Genomic DNA, 19,672 nt, shown 5'->3' on the forward strand with positions numbered 1-19,672 from the left:
TATATCCTGATGATGTCACACACGCGCTGTATATATATATATATATCCTGGTGATGTCACACACACACGCGCTGTATATATATATATATATATATATATATCCTGATGATGTCACACACGCGCTGTATATATATATATCCTGGTGATGTCACACACACGCGCTGTATATATATATATATATATATATATATATATATATATATATATCCTGGTGATGTCACACACACGCGCTGTATATATATATCCTGATGATGTCACACACGCGCTGTATATATATATATCCTGGTGATGTCACACACACGCTGTATATATATATATATATCCTGGTGATGTCACACACACGCGCTGTATATATATATATATATATATATATCCTGGTGATGTCACACACACGCGCTGTATATATATATATATCCTGGTGATGTCACACACACGCGCTGTATATATATATCCTGATGATGTCACACACGCGCTGTATATATATATATCCTGGTGATGTCACACACACGCGCTGTATATATATATCCTGGTGATGTCACACACACGCTGTATATATATATATATATATATCCTGGTGATGTCACACACACGCGCTGTATATATATATATCCTGGTGATGTCACACACACGCTGTATATATATTTCCCTTATCGTCCTCGGCAGCACAGAATGGGTTAACGTTGACCGCCCACCTAGATTTAAACAATCAAACAATTAGTCAATCACATAATCAGTCACCTATAAGGTCTGGTGAATGCAACTGCCCCTTGTATTTTTTTTATGTCCTCATTCCTGAGGAATCTGCCCACCTGTCTGGTGTGGTGAAGATCGGCCACCTATGCCGTGGGGTGTGTCCCAGGCTCCAGGCCAAGTGTCCAGCAGTGCCACGGGTGTGTCCTTGGCGCTGGCACTATGCTGCATCCACGATGTGCGCTCCGGCAGGAGGTTCTCCATTGCGGTCTGCTAAGCCGCTTCCCTGCCGATGATTCACGCATGTGCGCCCGACGCTGTCATCCCCAGCATGCCGCTCCTTGGATCGGATGCCGCCCCATGCCGCACTTCCGGGTTCGGGCAGCGTCTGACGTCATCAGTCAGCGCGCCCTCTGGGGCCAATGGGAAGCCGCCGGAGCGGCTGACGTCACCAGGCGGCGTCCAGGGCGCCAGATTCGAATATTTAAGGTGGATGCAGGCTGGAGCAAGCTGCCATAAGTGCCTGGCAGCCGAGCTCCTGTGAGAGTAAGGTATTGTGTCAGCTGGGGCCCTTATGACTAGATCTCCTTGCTGTTCTGCTCATTGTGTCAGCTGGGGCCCTTCTGACTAGATCTCCTTGCTGTTCTGCTCATTGTGTCAGCTGGGGCCCTTCTGACTAGATCTCCTTGCTGTTCTGCTCATTGTGTCAGCTGGGGCCCTTCTGACTAGATCTCCTTGCTGTTCTGCTCATTGTGTCAGCTGGGGCCCTTCTGACTAGATCTCCTTGCTGTTCTGCTCATTGTGTCAGCTGGGGCCCTTCTGACTAGATCTCCTTGCTGTTCTGCTCATTGTGTCAGCTGGGGCCCTTCTGACTAGATCTCCTTGCTGTTCTGCTCATTGTGTCAGCTGGGGCCCTTCTGACTAGATCTCCTTGCTGTTCTGCTCATTGTAGGTCTGTTTGTCTGTTCCAGATGTCTGGGCTTCCTGGTTCAGGGAGAAAGAAGTCTAAGAAGCACAGACACAGATATTGCCTGTCATGTGAGCAGCCCCTACCTGATGAGCAGCGAGAGGACTACTGTGACAACTGTACGGCGGCGGATTCCGTCCATTCTCATAGATCGTCTGGATCCAAGAGGTCTAGGAGGAAGCAGTCCCGCTGCATTTCTTGTATTCAGCCCTTACCTGAGGATTCGCGGTCCAATATCTGCTCTTCCTGTACTCAGCCGGAGGTCGAGTCTGACGCAGAGTCCAGAAGGCTAATGAGCCTCTTTAAGTCCTTTCTGACAAAGCAGAAACAGAAGGCCAAAAAGAGAAAGCGCGATCCTGTCTCCTCATCCTCTGACGAGTCTCTGCCGGCTGAGAGCGAATATTCAGACTCCGATTGGGAAGTCTCTAAAATGGAGGAAAATTTCCTTTTTGATAGGAAGAATGCGAATCGCTTAATCAAAGAAGTAAAGGGAATAATGGAGACTAAGGAAGACCCTGTCGCTGCACAGGACAAGGAGAGTCTCTTCTATTTTCCAAAGAAAAAAGCTTCAGTCCTCCCAAGCCATCCAGTGCTGGACTCCATATTCCAGAAGGAATGTAAATGTCCCCTGAAAAAGATGGATCCTGGCTCAAGATTCCGCTCTGTTTATAAGGGTCCATTCACACGTCCGTTTTTTCTTTCCTGATCTGTTCCGTTTTTTGCGGAACAGATCAGGACCAGATCTGGACCAGATCTGGACCCATTCATTTTCAATGGGTCCTGGAAAAAAAAAAATAAAATAAAAAAATAAATAAATAAATAATCGGACAGCACGTTTCAGTTGTTCCGTTCCGCATGTCCGTTTAAATATAAAACATGTCCTATTCTTTTCCGCAAAATTCAGATCCTGGTACAATACAAAGTCAATGGATCCGCAAAAAACGGAAGACATTCGGATGTCATTCCGTATGTCATCCGTTTTTTGCGGAATCCGTTCCTGGAAACACATACATTTTTTTTTTCAATTTTTTTTCAATGAATTCCAAACAACTTTATTTGATTATTGAAATTTATACATGTTTCCGTTTTTTTGCGGATCCGCAAAAAACGGATGACATACGGAAACATTTTCAGGAACAACGGATCCGCAAAAAACTGACCGAAAATCGGGATATAGAAAAATACTGACGTGTGAATGTAGCCTAAGATCGACTCCTCTGAGTCCTCAAGCTGGGAAGTCCCTGCCAGAGTTGATCCGGCGGTAACAAGGCTGGCTAAAAGGTCCTTCTTTCCTGCAGATGACTCCGCGTTGCTGAGGGACCCGATGGACAGAAAAGCAGATAACGTGGCCAAGTAAGAATGCAATCAGAATCTGGCTAAGTCATCTAGGAAGGGACATCGAGGACGGAGTCTCCAGAGAAGACCTGCTTCTTCAACTGCCGTCCCTTAAAATGGCCGCTGAGTTTTTGTGCGACTTTCCAGTGGATTCGCTGAGATTTCTAGCTAAAGATATGGCTCTCTCAAATTCGATAAGAAGAACCTTGTGGCTCAAGCTATGGGCAGGAGATGTTGCCTCAAAGACCAACCTCTGCGCTTTACCTTTTGAGCCTGGGAGACTGTTCGGCTCTCAGCTAGACAAGCTGTTAGAATCCAATTCTGATGAAAAATCTCTGAAGTTCCCTCAGGTTAAAACCAAGAATCGGCCGAGGAATTTTCGTCCCTTTGGTAGGCAGCCTTACCGCAGAACAGGCTATCGTGGGCGATCTAGCAGAGGCCGGTCAGACAGAAGAGTCCTTCCCAGTTCTGCTGAAAAAGCAAGAGGGAAGGAAGACATCAGTAAAAACTCCAAGACTGATTTCTGACGTCGAAAGCCAGTCTGTAGGAGGGCGCTTATCCTACTTCTACAACAACTGGGAGAGAATCACTACAGACAAATGGGTTCTGGATCTAGTAAGAGACGGATACTTGCTAGAGTTTCTTCATCAGCCAAGAAGCAGATTTCTGTATCAAAGAGAAGACCCTCGTATAGATCACCTGGTGGACCAATTCCTAAAGAAAGGAGCTTTAGAACGGGTACCAAGAGGTCAAGAAAAAAAGGGAGTCTACTCCAGGTTGTTTCTAGTCCCAAAAGCAAGCGGGGATTGGCGTCTCGTTATAGACCTCAGATACTTAAATCATTTTCTGAAAAAAATCAATTTCAAGATGGAAACGTTAAGACCGGTGGTGTCCACTCTTCAGCGAAACCAGTTCATGGCCTGCCTGGACTTGGAGGACGCCTACCTGCATGTACCCATAAGAGCTTCCTCAAGGAAATTCCTAAGAGTAGCCGTCAGAAGAGCAGGGAAAATCCTGCACTTTCAATTCAGAGCGTTGCCCTTCGGACTGACGTCCGCACCCAGAATTTTTACCAAGATATCAGTGGTGGCAGCAGTGTATCCACGCTTACAGGCCATTCAAGTCTATCCTTACTTGGACGACTGGCTAGTGGCAGCAGCAACAGAGGAACAGTTACAACTTCATCTCCGTACAGTCATCTCTCTTCTCTAGTCCCTCGGTTTCATAATGAGTTGGAAGAAATCTCAGCTCTCCCCAACGACGTCAAAAAGATTCTTGGGGATGGTGATAGACACCCGCTGCATGAAAGTTTTCCTTCCTTCAGACAAGAGTCAGAAGATCAGAGAGGAAGTGAGAACCTTGAGATCCATTCACAAGCCATCTGTACGCAGAGTGATGAAGACCTTGGGTCATCTGACTTCTACCATAGATGCGGTCCCCTGGGCGAAGATCCATATGCGAGACCTTCAATGGAATATGATACAGGCAAGACGCACCAGTCATTGCGATTTGGAAAGAAGAATCAGTCTGAGGCCATCCGTTATTCAGAGTTTGAACTGGTGGTTAGAGCAGTAGAAACATATTTGCGAAGAACGGAAGAGTTCCGTTTAGACTAAAGTCTTTTTTTGCTTTATTCTGGACCGAGAAGAGGGCGAACGCCATCCAAGGATTCTCTCGCCCGGTGGATAAAGAACACCATCACAGAAACCTACTTGTTAGAGGGGGAAACTCCACCACTTTCCATCAAGGCTCATTCCACGAGATCGACAGCAGCCTCCTGGGCGGAATATGGACAGGTGTCTTTACAAGAAATCTGCAGCGCAGCCTCCTGGTCCACTCCTTCCACCTTCGCAAAGCATTATCGCCTCGACATCGAGTCCAGGAGCTCAGCCTTTGGCACAGGCATTCTAAGTTCAGTTTCGGTATAATCCCCCCCTTTGGAATCTATAAAAATCCCATTCTGTGCTGCCGAGGACCATAAGGGAAAGTAGAAAATTGGTACCTGGAATTTTACTTTCCTTGAGTCCGAAGGCAGCACAGGCGTACCCTCCCTAATAAACTGTATTCTGTTCTGCAACCGTTTGCATCTATTTTTTAATACAAGGGGCAGTTGCATTCACCAGGCCTTATAGGTGGACTGATTATGTGATTGACTAATTGTTTGATTGTTTAAATCTAGGTGGGCGACGTTAACCCATTCTGTGCTGCCTTCGGACTCAAGGAAAGTAAAATTCCAGGTACCAGTTTTCTGCTATATCCTGGTGATGTCACACACACACTGTATATATAGCCTGGTGATGTCACACACACACTGTATATATAGCCTGGTGATGTCACACACACTGTATATATCCAGTCTATAATACTATGTGATGTCACACACACACGCTGTATACACCCTGGTGATGTCACACACACACACTGTATATATATCCTGGTGATGTCACACACACACTGTATATACCCTGGTGATGTCTAGGGCTGCAGCTAACGATTATTTGAATAATCGATTAGTTGCCGATTAATTTCTACGATTAATCGATTAATCGGAAAAAACGACAAAATTACCAAACAGAGAGGTTTATATGATCTTACTTGAAAAATTATGTTCAAAGGCCATATTAAAACAAATCGTGGACGACACTATTATGGGGGATCTGTGGACGACACTATTATGGGGGATCTGTGGACGACACTATTATGGGGGATCTGTGGACGACACTATTATGGGGGATCTGTGGACGGCGTAATTATGGGGGATCTGTGGACGGCGTAGTTATGGAGAGGGGGATCTGTGGACGGCGTAGTTATGGAGAGGGGGATCTGTGGACGGCGTAGTTATGGAGAGGGGGATCTGTGGACGGCGTAGTTATGGAGAGGGGGATCTGTGGACGGCGTAGTTATGGAGAGGGGGATCTGTGGACGGCGTAGTTATGGAGAGGGGGATCTGTGGACGGCGTAGTTATGGAGAGGGGGATCTGTGGACGGCGTAGTTATGGAGAGGGGGATCTGTGGACGGCGTAGTTATGGAGAGGGGGATATGTGCACTGTTATGGGCATAACAGTGCACAGATCCCTTTCCTCATAACAGTGCACAGACCCCCCTCCCCATAGCAGTGCCATAGACAGATCCTCCCCCCTCCCCATAGCAGTGCTATACACAGACACAGACCCCCCCCATAGCAGTGCCATAGACAGATCCTCCCCCCTCCCCATAGCAGTGCTATACACAGACACAGACCCCCCTCCCCATAGCAGTGCCATAGACAGATCCTCCCCCCTCCCCATAGCAGTGCTATACACAGACACAGACCCCCCCCATAGCAGTGCCATAGACAGATCCCCCCTCCCCCTAACAGCCCCGGCCCCGATGCTTGCATCTTTATTTTACCTTTTTACAATGACGCTCCCGCTCCTGTAACAGCCAGGCAGAGCGGACGGCGGCGTAACGTCACTCAATCACGTGACGCGCCTGCTCCGCCCACTTCATGAATGAAGGAGGCGGAGCAGGCGTGTCACGTGAGTGAGTGACGTTACGCCGCCGTCCGCTCTGCCTGGCTGTTACAGGAGCGGGAGCGTCATTGTAAAAAGGTAAAATAAAGATGCAGCGACCGCCCGCCCGAATAGCAACGAATCGGCGATTATTCGATAACTGGATTCGTCAACAACGAATCCAGTTATCGAATATAATCGATTACATCGATTAATCGTTGCAGCCCTAGTGATGTCACACACACACACACACACACTATCCTGGTGATGTCACACACACTGTATATATCCAGTCTATAATACTATGTGATGTCACACACACACACTGTATATATCCTGGTGATGTCACACACTGTATATATATATCCTGTTGATGTCACACACACACACTGTATGTATACATATATATATATATATAGTAAGGCTTTTGATACTATTAGTAAGGCTTTTGATACTGTCCCACATAGAAGGCTTATTAATAAAGTGCAGTCTTTGGGCTTGGACTCCCATATTGTTGGATGGATTAGGCAGTGGCTGAGGGACAGACAACAGAGGGTTGTAGTCCATGGAGTATATTCAGACCATGGTCTTGTTACCAGTGGGGACCTCAGGGATCTGTTCTGGGACCCATATTGTTTAATGTCTTTATCAGCGACATTGCAGAAGGCCTCGATGGTAAGGTGGGTCTTTTTGCTGATGACACAAAGATGTGTAACAGGGTTGATGTTCTTGGAGGGATACACCGAATGGAAAAGGACTTAGGAAAACTAGAGGAATGGTCAAAAATCTGGCAACTAAAATGTAATGTTGCTAAGTGCAAGATAATGCACCTGGGGCGTAAAAACCCAAGAGCAGAACATACAATCAGTGATACAGTCCTAACCTCAGTATCTGAGGAAAGGGATTTAGGGGTCATTATTTCAGAAGACTTAAAGGTAGGTAGACCATGTCATAGAGCAGCGGGAGATGCTAGCAGAATGCTGGGGTGTATAGGGAGAGGCATTACCAGTAGACAGAGGGGGCGCTCATGCCGCTCTACAGAGCACTACTGAGACCTCATCTGGAGTATTGTGCTCAGTACTGGAGGCCATATCTCCAGAAGGATATAGATACTCTAGAGAGAGTTCAGAGAAGAGCTACTAAACTGGTCCATGGATTGCAGGATAAAACTTACCAGGAAAGATGAAAGGACCTTAACATGTAGAGCTTGGAAGAAAGACGAGACGGAGGGGAGATGAGAGAGACGGCTAAATACATAAAGGGAATCAACAAGGGAAAAGAGGAGAGAAGATTTACAGGAAGGAAAACTGCTACAAGAGGACATAGTGTTACATTAGAGGGGCAAAGGGTTAACAGTAATATCAGGAAGTATTACTTTACTGAGAGGGTAGTGGATGCATGGAATAGCCTTCCTGCAGAAGTGGTAGCTGCAAATACAGTGGAGGAGGTTAAGCATGCATGGGATAGGCATAAGGCCATCCTTCATATAAGATAGGGCCAGGGACTATTCATAGTATTCAGATATATTGGGCAGACTAGATGGGCCACATGGGTCTTATCTGCCGACACATTCTATGTATATATATCCTGATGATGTCACACACACACTGTATATATATATCCTGGTGATGTCACACACGCGCTGTATAAATATATCCTGGTGATGTCACACACACGCGCTGTGTATATATATATATATATATAAATAAGGAAGTATTACTTTACTGAGAGAGTAGTGGATGCAGGGAATAGCCTTCCTGCAGAAGTGGGAGCTGCAGATACAGTGGAGGAGGTTAAGCATGCATGGGATAGGCATAAGGCCATCCTTCATATAAGATCGGGCCGGGGGCTATCCATAGTATTCAGTATATGGGGCAGACTAGATGGGCCAAATGGGTCTTATCTGCCGACACATTCTATGTATATATATCCTGATGATGTCACACACACACTGTATATATATATCCTGGTGATGTCACACACACACTGTATATATATCCTGGTGATGTCACACACACTGTATATATATCCTGGTGATGTCACACACACACTGTATATATACCCTGGTGATGTCACACACACACTGTATATATACCCTGGTGATGTCACACACACACACACACACACACACACACACTGTATATATACCCTGGTGATGTCACACACACACACACTGTATATATACCCTGGTGATGACACACACACTGTATATATACCCTGGTGATGTCACACACACACACACTGTATATATACCCTGGTGATGACACACACACACACACACACACACACTGTATATATACCCTGGTGATGTCACACACACACACACTGTATATATACCCTGGTGATGTCACACACACACACACACACACACTGTATATATACCCTGGTGATGTCACACACACACACACACACACACTGTATATATACCCTGGTGATGTCACACACACACACACACACACACACAGTATATATACCCTGGTGATGTCACACACACACACTGTATATATACCCTGGTGATGTCACACACACACACTGTATATATACCCTGGTGATGTCACACACACACACTGTATATATACCCTGGTGATGTCACACACACACACTGTATATATACCCTGGTGATGTCACACACACACTGTATATATACCCTGGTGATGTCACACACACACTGTATATATACCTGGTGATGTCACACACACACTGTATATATACCCTGGTGATGTCACACACACACTGTATATATACCCTGGTGATGTCACACACACACTGTATATATACCCTGGTGATGTCACACACACACTGTATATATACCCTGGTGATGTCACACACACACTGTATATATACCCTGGTGATGTCACACACACACTGTATATATACCCTGGTGATGTCACACACACACTGTATATATACCCTGGTGATGTCACACACACACTGTATATATACCCTGGTGATGTCACACACACACACTGTATATATACCCTGGTGATGTCACACACACACTGTATATATACCCTGGTGATGTCACACACACACTGTATATATACCCTGGTGATGTCACACACACACACACTGTATATATATCCTGGTGATGTCACACACACACACACTGTATATATATCCTGGTGATGTCACACACACACACACTGTATATATATCCTGGTGATGTCACACACACGCGCTGTATATATATATATATATATATCCTGGTGATGTCACACACACACTGTATATATATCCTGATGATGTCACACACACTGTGTATATATCCTGGTGATGTCACACACACACTGTGTATATACCCTGGTGATGTCACACACACACACTGTATATATATCCTGGTGATGTCACACACACGCGCTGTATATATATATATATATATATATATATATATCCTGGTGATGTCACACACACACTGTGTATATATCCTGGTGATGTCACACACACACTGTGTATATATCCTGGTGATGTCACACACACACACTGTATATATATCCTGGTGATGTCACACACACACACACTGTATATATATCCTGGTGATGTCACACACACACACTGTATATATATCCTGGTGATGTCACACACACACACTGTATATATATCCTGGTGATGTCACACACACTGTATATATCCTGGTGATGTCACACACACTGTATATATCCTGGTGATGTCACACACACACTGTATATATATCCTGGTGATGTCACACACACACTGTATATATATCCTGGTGATGTCACACACACACTGTATATATATCCTGGTGATGTCACACACACACACTGTATATATATCCTGGTGATGTCACACACACTGTATATATCCTGGTGATGTCACACACACACTGTATATATATCCTGGTGATGTCACACACACACTGTATATATATCCTGGTGATGTCACACACACTGTAATCACCAGGTCTATAATACTATGTGATGTCACACACACTGTATACACCCGGTCTATAATACTATGTGATGTCACACACGCTGTATATATACCCTGGTGATGTCACACATGCTGTATATGTATATATACCCGGGTGAGGTCACACGCGCTGTATATATACCCGGGTGAGGTCAGACACGCTGTATATATACCCGGGTGAGGTCACACGCGCTGTATATACCCTGGTGATGTCACACACTGTATATATACCCGGGTGAGGTCACACGCGCTGTATATACCCTGGTGATGTCACACACGCTGTATATATACCCGGGTGATGTCACACACTGTATATATATACCCGGGTGATGTCACACACTGTATATATATACCCGGGTGATGTCACACACTGTATATATACCCGGGTGATGTCACACACTGTATATATACCCTGGTGATGTCACACACACACTGTATATATATCCTGGTGATGTCACACACACACTGTATATATATCCTGGTGATGTCACACACACACTGTATATATACCCTGGTGATGTCACACACACACACTGTATATATACCCTGGTGATGTCACACACACACACACACTGTATATATACCCTGGTGATGTCACACACACACTGTATATATACCCTGGTGATGTCACACACACACTGTATATATACCCTGGTGATGTCACACACACACTGTATATATACCCTGGTGATGTCACACACACACACTGTATATATACCCTGGTGATGTCACACACACACACTGTATATATACCCTGGTGATGTCACACACACACACTGTATATATACCCTGGTGATGTCACACACACACACTGTATATATACCCTGGTGATGTCACACACACACACTATATATATACCCTGGTGATGTCACACACACTGTATATATACCCTGGTGATGTCACACACACACACACACACTGTATATATACCCTGGTGATGTCACACACACACTGTATATATATCCTGGTGATGTCACACACACACTGTATATATACCCTGGTGATGTCACACACACACTGTATATATATCCTGGTGATGTCACACACACACACTGTATATATATCCTGGTGATGTCACACACACTGTATATATATCCTGGTGATGTCACACACACTGTATATATATCCTGGTGATGTCACACACACGCGCTGTATATATATATCCTGGTGATGTCACACACACGCTGTATATATATCCTGATGATGTCACACACACGCTGTGTATATATCCTGGTGATGTCACACACACGCGCTGTATATATATATCCTGGTGATGTCACACACACTGTATATATATCCTGGTGATGTCACACACACGCGCTGTATATATATATATATATATATATATATCCTGGTGATGTCACACACACGCGCTGTATATATATATATATATATATATATATATCCTGGTGATGTCACACACACTGTATATATATCCTGGTGATGTCACACACACGCGCTGTATATATATATATATATATATATATATATATACCCTGGTGATGTCACACACACGCTGTATATATATATATATATATATATATCCTGATGATGTCACACACACGCTGTATATATATATATATATATCCTGATGATGTCACACACACACACTGTATATATACCCTGGTGATGTCACACACTGTATATATATCCTGGTGATGTCACACACACGCGCTGTATATATATCCTGGTGATGTCACACACACTGTATATATATCCTGGTGATGTCACACACACGCGCTGTATATATATATATATATATATATATATATATATATATATCCTGGTGATGTCACACACACGCGCTGTATATATATATATATATATATATATATATCCTGGTGATGTCACACACACGCGCTGTATATATATATATATATATATATATATATATATACCCTGGTGATGTCACACACACGCTGTATATATATATATATATATATATCCTGATGATGTCACACACACTGTATATATATCCTGATGATGTCACACACACTGTGTATATATCCTGGCGATGTCACACACACACTGTATATATATCCTGGTGATGTCACACACACACACACACTGTATATATACCCGGGTGAGGTCACACGCGCTGTATATACCCTGGTGATGTCACACACGCTGTATATATACCCGGGTGATGTCACACACTGTATATATACCCGGGTGATGTCACACACTGTATATATACCCGGGTGATGTCACACACTGTATATATACCCGGGTGATGTCACACACTGTATATATACCCGGGTGATGTCACACACTGTATATATACCCGGGTGATGTCACACACACACACTGTATATATACCCTGGTGATGTCACACACACACACTGTATATATACCCTGGTGATGTCACACACACACACTGTATATATACCCTGGTGATGTCACACACACACACTGTATATATACCCTGGTGATGTCACACACACACACTGTATATATACCCTGGTGATGTCACACACACACACTGTATATACCCTGGTGATGTCACACACACACACTGTATATATACCCTGGTGATGTCACACACACACACTGTATATATACCCTGGTGATGTCACACACACACACACTGTATATATACCCTGGTGATGTCACACACACACTGTATATATACCCTGGTGATGTCACACACACACACACTGTATATATACCCTGGTGATGTCACACACACACACTGTATATATACCCTGGTGATGTCACACACACACTGTATATATATCCTGGTGATGTCACACACACACTGTATATATATCCTGGTGATGTCACACACACTGTATATATATCCTGGTGATGTCACACACACTGTATATATATCCTGGTGATGTCACACACACTGTATATATCCTGGTGATGTCACACACACGCGCTGTATATATATATCCTGATGATGTCACACACACGCTGTGTATATATCCTGGTGATGTCACACACACACGCGCTGTATATATATATCCTGATGTCACACACACACTGTATATATACCCTGGTGATGTCACACACACACTGTATATATACCCTGGTGATGTCACACACACACTGTATATACCCTGGTGATGTCACACACACACTGTATATATACCCTGGTGATGTCACACACACACTGTATATATACCCTGGTGATGTCACACACACACTGTATATATACCCTGGTGATGTCACACACACTGTATATATATCCTGGTGATGTCACACACACTATATATCCTGGTGATGTCACACACACGCGCTGTATATATATATCCTGGTGATGTCACACACACGCGCTGTATATATATATATCCTGGTGATGTCACACACACGCTGTATATATATATATCCTGATGATGTCACACACACACACTGTATATATATCCTGGTGATGTCACACACACACACTGTATATATATCCTGATGATGTCACACACACACACTGTGTATATATCCTGGTGATGTCACACACACACTGTATATATATCCTGTTGATGTCACACACACTGTATATATCCTGGTGATGTCACACACACTGTATATATATCCTGGTGATGTCACACACACACTGTATATATATCCTGTTGATGTCACACACACTGTATATATCCTGGTGATGTCACACACACACTGTATATATATCCTGTTGATGTCACACACACTGTATATATCCTGGTGATGTCACACACACACTGTATATATATCCTGTTGATGTCACACACACTGTATATATCCTGGTGATGTCACACACACACTGTATATATATCCTGTTGATGTCACACACACTGTATATATACCCTGGTGATGTCACACACACACTGAATATATACCCTGGTGATGTCACACACACACACTGTATATATACCCTGGTGATGTCACACACACTGTATATATACCCTGGTGATGTCACACACACACACTGTATATATACCCTGGTGATGTCACACACACACTGTATATATATCCTGGTGATGTCACACACACACTGTATATATATCCTGGTGATGTCACACACACACTGTATATATATCCTGGTGATGTCACACACACACTGTATATATATCCTGGTGATGTCACACACACACTGTATATATATCCTGGTGATGTCACACACACACTGTATATATATCCTGGTGATGTCACACACACTGTATATATATCCTGGTGATGTCACACACACTGTATATATCCTGGTGATGTCACACACACGCGCTGTATATATATATCCTGGTGATGTCACACACACGCTGTATATATATCCTGATGATGTCACACACACGCTGTGTATATATCCTGGTGATGTCACACACACTGTATATATATCCTGGTGATGTCACACACACACGCGCTGTATATATATATCCTGATGTCACACACACACTGTATATATACCCTGGTGATGTCACACACACACTGTATATATACCCTGGTGATGTCACACACACACTGTATATATACCCTGGTGATGTCACACACACACTGTATATATACCCTGGTGATGTCACACACACTGTATATATATCCTGGTGATGTCACACACTGTATATATATCCTGTTGATGTCACACACACTGTATATATCCTGGTGATGTCACACACACTGTATATATATCCTGGTGATGTCACACACTGTATATATACCCTGGTGATGTCACATACACTATATACCCTGGTGATGTCACACACACACTGTATATATATCCTGGTGATGTCACACACTGTATATATACCCTGGAGATGTCACACACTGTATATATACCCTGGAGATGTCACATACACTATATACCCTGGAGATGTCACATACACTATATACCCTGGTGATGTCACACACACACTGTATATATATCCTGGTGATGTCACACACACACACTGTATATATATCCTGGTGATGTCACACACACTGTATATATATCCTGGTGATGTCACACACACTGTATATATATCCTGGTGATGTCACACACACGCGCTGTATATATATATCCTGGTGATGTCACACACACACTGTATATATATATATCCTGGTGATGTCACACACACTGTATATATATCCTGGTGATGTCACACACACGCGCTGTATATATATATCCTGGTGATGTCACACACACACTGTATATATACCCTGGTGATGTCACACACACTGTATATATATCCTGGTGATGTCACACACACTGTATATATATCCTGGTGATGTCACACACACTGTATATATATCCTGGTGATGTCACACACACGCGCTGTATATATATATCCTGGTGATGTCACACACACGCTGTATATATATCCTGGTGATGTCACACACACGCGCGCTGTATATATATATATCCTGATGTCACACACAATGTATATATATCCTGGTGATGTCACACACACACACTGTATATATATCCTGGTGATGTCACACACACACACTGTATATATACCCTGGTGATGTCACACACACACTGTATATACCCTGGTGATGTCACACACACACTGTATATATATCCTGGTGATGTCACACACACACACTGTATATATATCCTGGTGATGTCACACACACTGTATATATATCCTGGTGATGTCACACACACACACTGTATATATATCCTGGTGATGTCACACACACACACTGTATATATACCCTGGTGATGTCACACACACACACTGTATATATATCCTGGTGATGTCACACACACACTGTATATATATCCTGGTGATGTCACACACACTGTATATATATCCTGGTGATGTCACACACACTGTATATATATCCTGGTGATGTCACACACAACTGTATATATATCCTGGTGATGTCACACACACGCGCTGTATATATATATCCTGGTGATGTCACACACACACGCTGTATATATATCCTGATGATGTCACACACACGCTGTGTATATATCCTGGTGATGTCACACACACGCTGTGTATATATCCTGGTGATGTCACACACACACACGCGCTGTATATATATATATCCTGATGTCACACACACACTGTATATATACCCTGGTGATGTCACACACACACTGTATATATACCCTGGTGATGTCACACACACACTGTATATATACCCTGGTGATGTCACACACACACTGTATATATACCCTGGTGATGTCACACACACACTGTATATATACCCTGGTGATGTCACACACACACTGTATATATACCCTGGTGATGTCACACACACACTGTATATATACCCTGGTGATGTCACACACACACTGTATATATACCCTGGTGATGTCACACACACACTGTATATATACCCTGGTGATGTCACACACACACTGTATATATACCCTGGTGATGTCACACACACACACTGTATATATACCCTGGTGATGTCACACACACACACACTGTATATATACCCTGGTGATGTCACACACACACACACTGTATATATACCCTGGTGATGTCACACACACACACTGTATATATACCCTGGTGATGTCACACACACACTGTATATATATCCTGGTGATGTCACACACACACTGTATATATATCCTGGTGATGTCACACACACACTGTATATATATCCTGGTGATGTCACACACACACTGTATATATATCCTGGTGATGTCACACACACACTGTATATATATCCTGGTGATGTCACACACACTGTATATATATATCCTGGTGATGTCACACACACGCGCTGTATATATATATCCTGGTGATGTCACACACACGCGCTGTATATATATATCCTGGTGATGTCACACACACGCTGTATATATATCCTGATGATGTCACACACACGCTGTGTATATATCCTGGTGATGTCACACACACACACACACGCGCTGTATATATATATCCTGATGTCACACACACACTGTATATATACCCTGGTGATGTCACACACACACTGTATATATACCCTGGTGATGTCACACACACGCGCTGTATATATATATCCTGATGTCACACACACACTGTATATATATCCTGGTGATGTCACACACACACTGTATATCTATCCTGGTGATGTCACACACACACTGTATATCTATCCTGGTGATGTCACACACACTGTATATCTATCCTGATGATGTCTCACACACTGTATATATATCCTGGTGATGTCACACACTGTATATATATCCTGGTGATGTCACACACACTGTAATCATCAGGTCTATAATACTAGGTGATGTCACACACACTGTATACACCCGGTCTATAATACTATGTGATGTCACACACGCTGTATATATACCCTGGTGATGTCACACATGCTGTATATGTATATATACCCGGGTGAGGTCACACGCGCTGTATATATACCCGGGTGAGGTCACACGCGCTGTATATATACCCGGGTGAGGTCACACACACTGTATATACCCTGGTGATGTCACACGCGCTGTATATATACCCTGGTGTTGTCACACGCGCTGTATATATACCCTGGTGATGTCACACGCGCTGTATATATACCCTGGTGATGTCACACGCGCTGTATATATACCCTGGTGATGTCACACGCGCTGTATATATACCCTGGTGATGTCACACGCGCTGTATATATACCCTGGTGATGTCACACGCGCTGTATATATACCCTGGTGATGTCACACACTGTATATACCCTGGTGATGTCACACGCTGTATATATACCCTGGTAATGTCACACGCGCTGTATATATACCCTGGTGATGTCACACACTGTATATATACCCTGGTGATGTCACACGCGCTGTATATATACCCTGGTGATGTCACACACTGTATATATACCCTGGTGATGTCACACACACTGTATAGATACCCGGGTGAGGTCACACACTGTATAGATACCCGGGTGAGGTCACACGCGCTGTATATAGACCCGGGTGAGGTCACACGCGCTGTATACACCCGGTCTATAATACTAGGTGATGTCACACACTGTATATATACCCGGGTGATGTCACACACTATATATATACCCGGGTGATGTCACACACTGTATATATATCCTGGTGATGTCACATGCGCTGTATATATACCCGGGTGATGTCACACACTGTATATAGACCCGGGTGATGTCACACACTGTATAGATACCCGGGTGAGGTCACACACTGTATAGATACCCGGGTGAGGTCACACACTGTATAGATACCCGGGTGAGGTCACACACTGTATAGATACCCGGGTGAGGTCACACACTGTATAGATACCCGGGTGAGGTCACACACTGTATAGATACCCGGGTGAGGTCACACACTGTATAGATACCCGGGTGAGGTCACACACTGTATAGATACCCGGGTGAGGTCACACACTGTATAGATACCCGGGTGAGGTCACACACTGTATAGATACCCGGGTGAGGTCACACACTGTATAGATACCCGGGTGAGGTCACACGCGCTGTATACACCCGGTCTATAATACTTAGTGATGTCACACACTGTATATATACCCTGGTGATGTCACACACACTGTATAGATACCCGGGTGAGGTCACACACTGTATAGATACCCGGGTGAGGTCACACACTGTATAGATACCCGGGTGAGGTCACACGCGCTGTATAGATACCCGGGTGAGGTCACACGCGCTGTATACACCCGGTCTATAATACTAGGTGATGTCACGGACACCCCTGCACGGTAAGTGCCCGGGATACGGCTGTGCGCCGGTGTGGGCCGCGGCCTGCGGGGAGGCCTGGGGATGGAGTGCGGCCCGGGCCGGGATCCAGAGCCGCACAGGCGGCCGGCACACAGGGAGAGGCGGGGACAGTAGCAGGGCTGCGGGGAGGGGGCAGTGAGGGCGGCGGTGACAGGCGCGGCGCCCCCGGCCCAGCTCTGCGCTCCCCGGGCTGACTGCTGGAAACAAGGCACACTGGGTAAAAACACATTTATATACCAACCTCCGACACAATTTTCCAACAATTCCTCCGTCCGACCACCATGCATCAGGGCAGGAAACAGCCGCGCAATGCCGCCCTGCGGCCGGGATACTCGCATAACAGGGCCGTGGGGAGGAGCACCGAGCAGGGCTAAGCCTCAGCATCCATCTACTCAGACTGCCGCTCACTGCGGGAGGCCGCCCTGTCATTGGCTGGACTGGACTTGTGAGCTCGTCTTATTAGGTTATACAGAATGCAGGGTTCATCTGAGGAGCCTGGAGAACCCGCCCAGTTCTGGGATTTACAGCTTATTGGCTGTAAATTACATGACGTCACACCACCTTGTCCGCTGATTGGTGAAAGCTGCTGTCAGGTAAGGAGAGCCCGCCTAGCGACGATTAGAATGGCGCTGGTTCTGGGGCTGAGGGAAGCGAGCG

General features: G+C 44.5%; 1 protein-coding gene across 1 annotated transcript in view; it reads right to left on the reverse strand.

The window, feature by feature from the left end:
* Positions 1-19,414, reverse strand: part of ZNF143 (zinc finger protein 143) — a 49,025-nt gene extending 29,611 nt beyond the window's left edge. The window contains exon 1 of the mRNA XM_044269831.1: positions 19,257-19,414. Coding sequence (XP_044125766.1) covers positions 19,257-19,353 — 97 coding nt within the window. The 5' untranslated portion in view covers positions 19,354-19,414. The remainder of the gene's footprint in view (positions 1-19,256) is intronic.
* Between the last annotated feature and the right edge of the window lie 258 nt (positions 19,415-19,672).

Source organism: Bufo gargarizans, chromosome 10 (assembly GCF_014858855.1).
Source record: "Bufo gargarizans isolate SCDJY-AF-19 chromosome 10, ASM1485885v1, whole genome shotgun sequence".
Classification (NCBI taxonomy): Eukaryota; Metazoa; Chordata; class Amphibia; order Anura; family Bufonidae; genus Bufo; species Bufo gargarizans.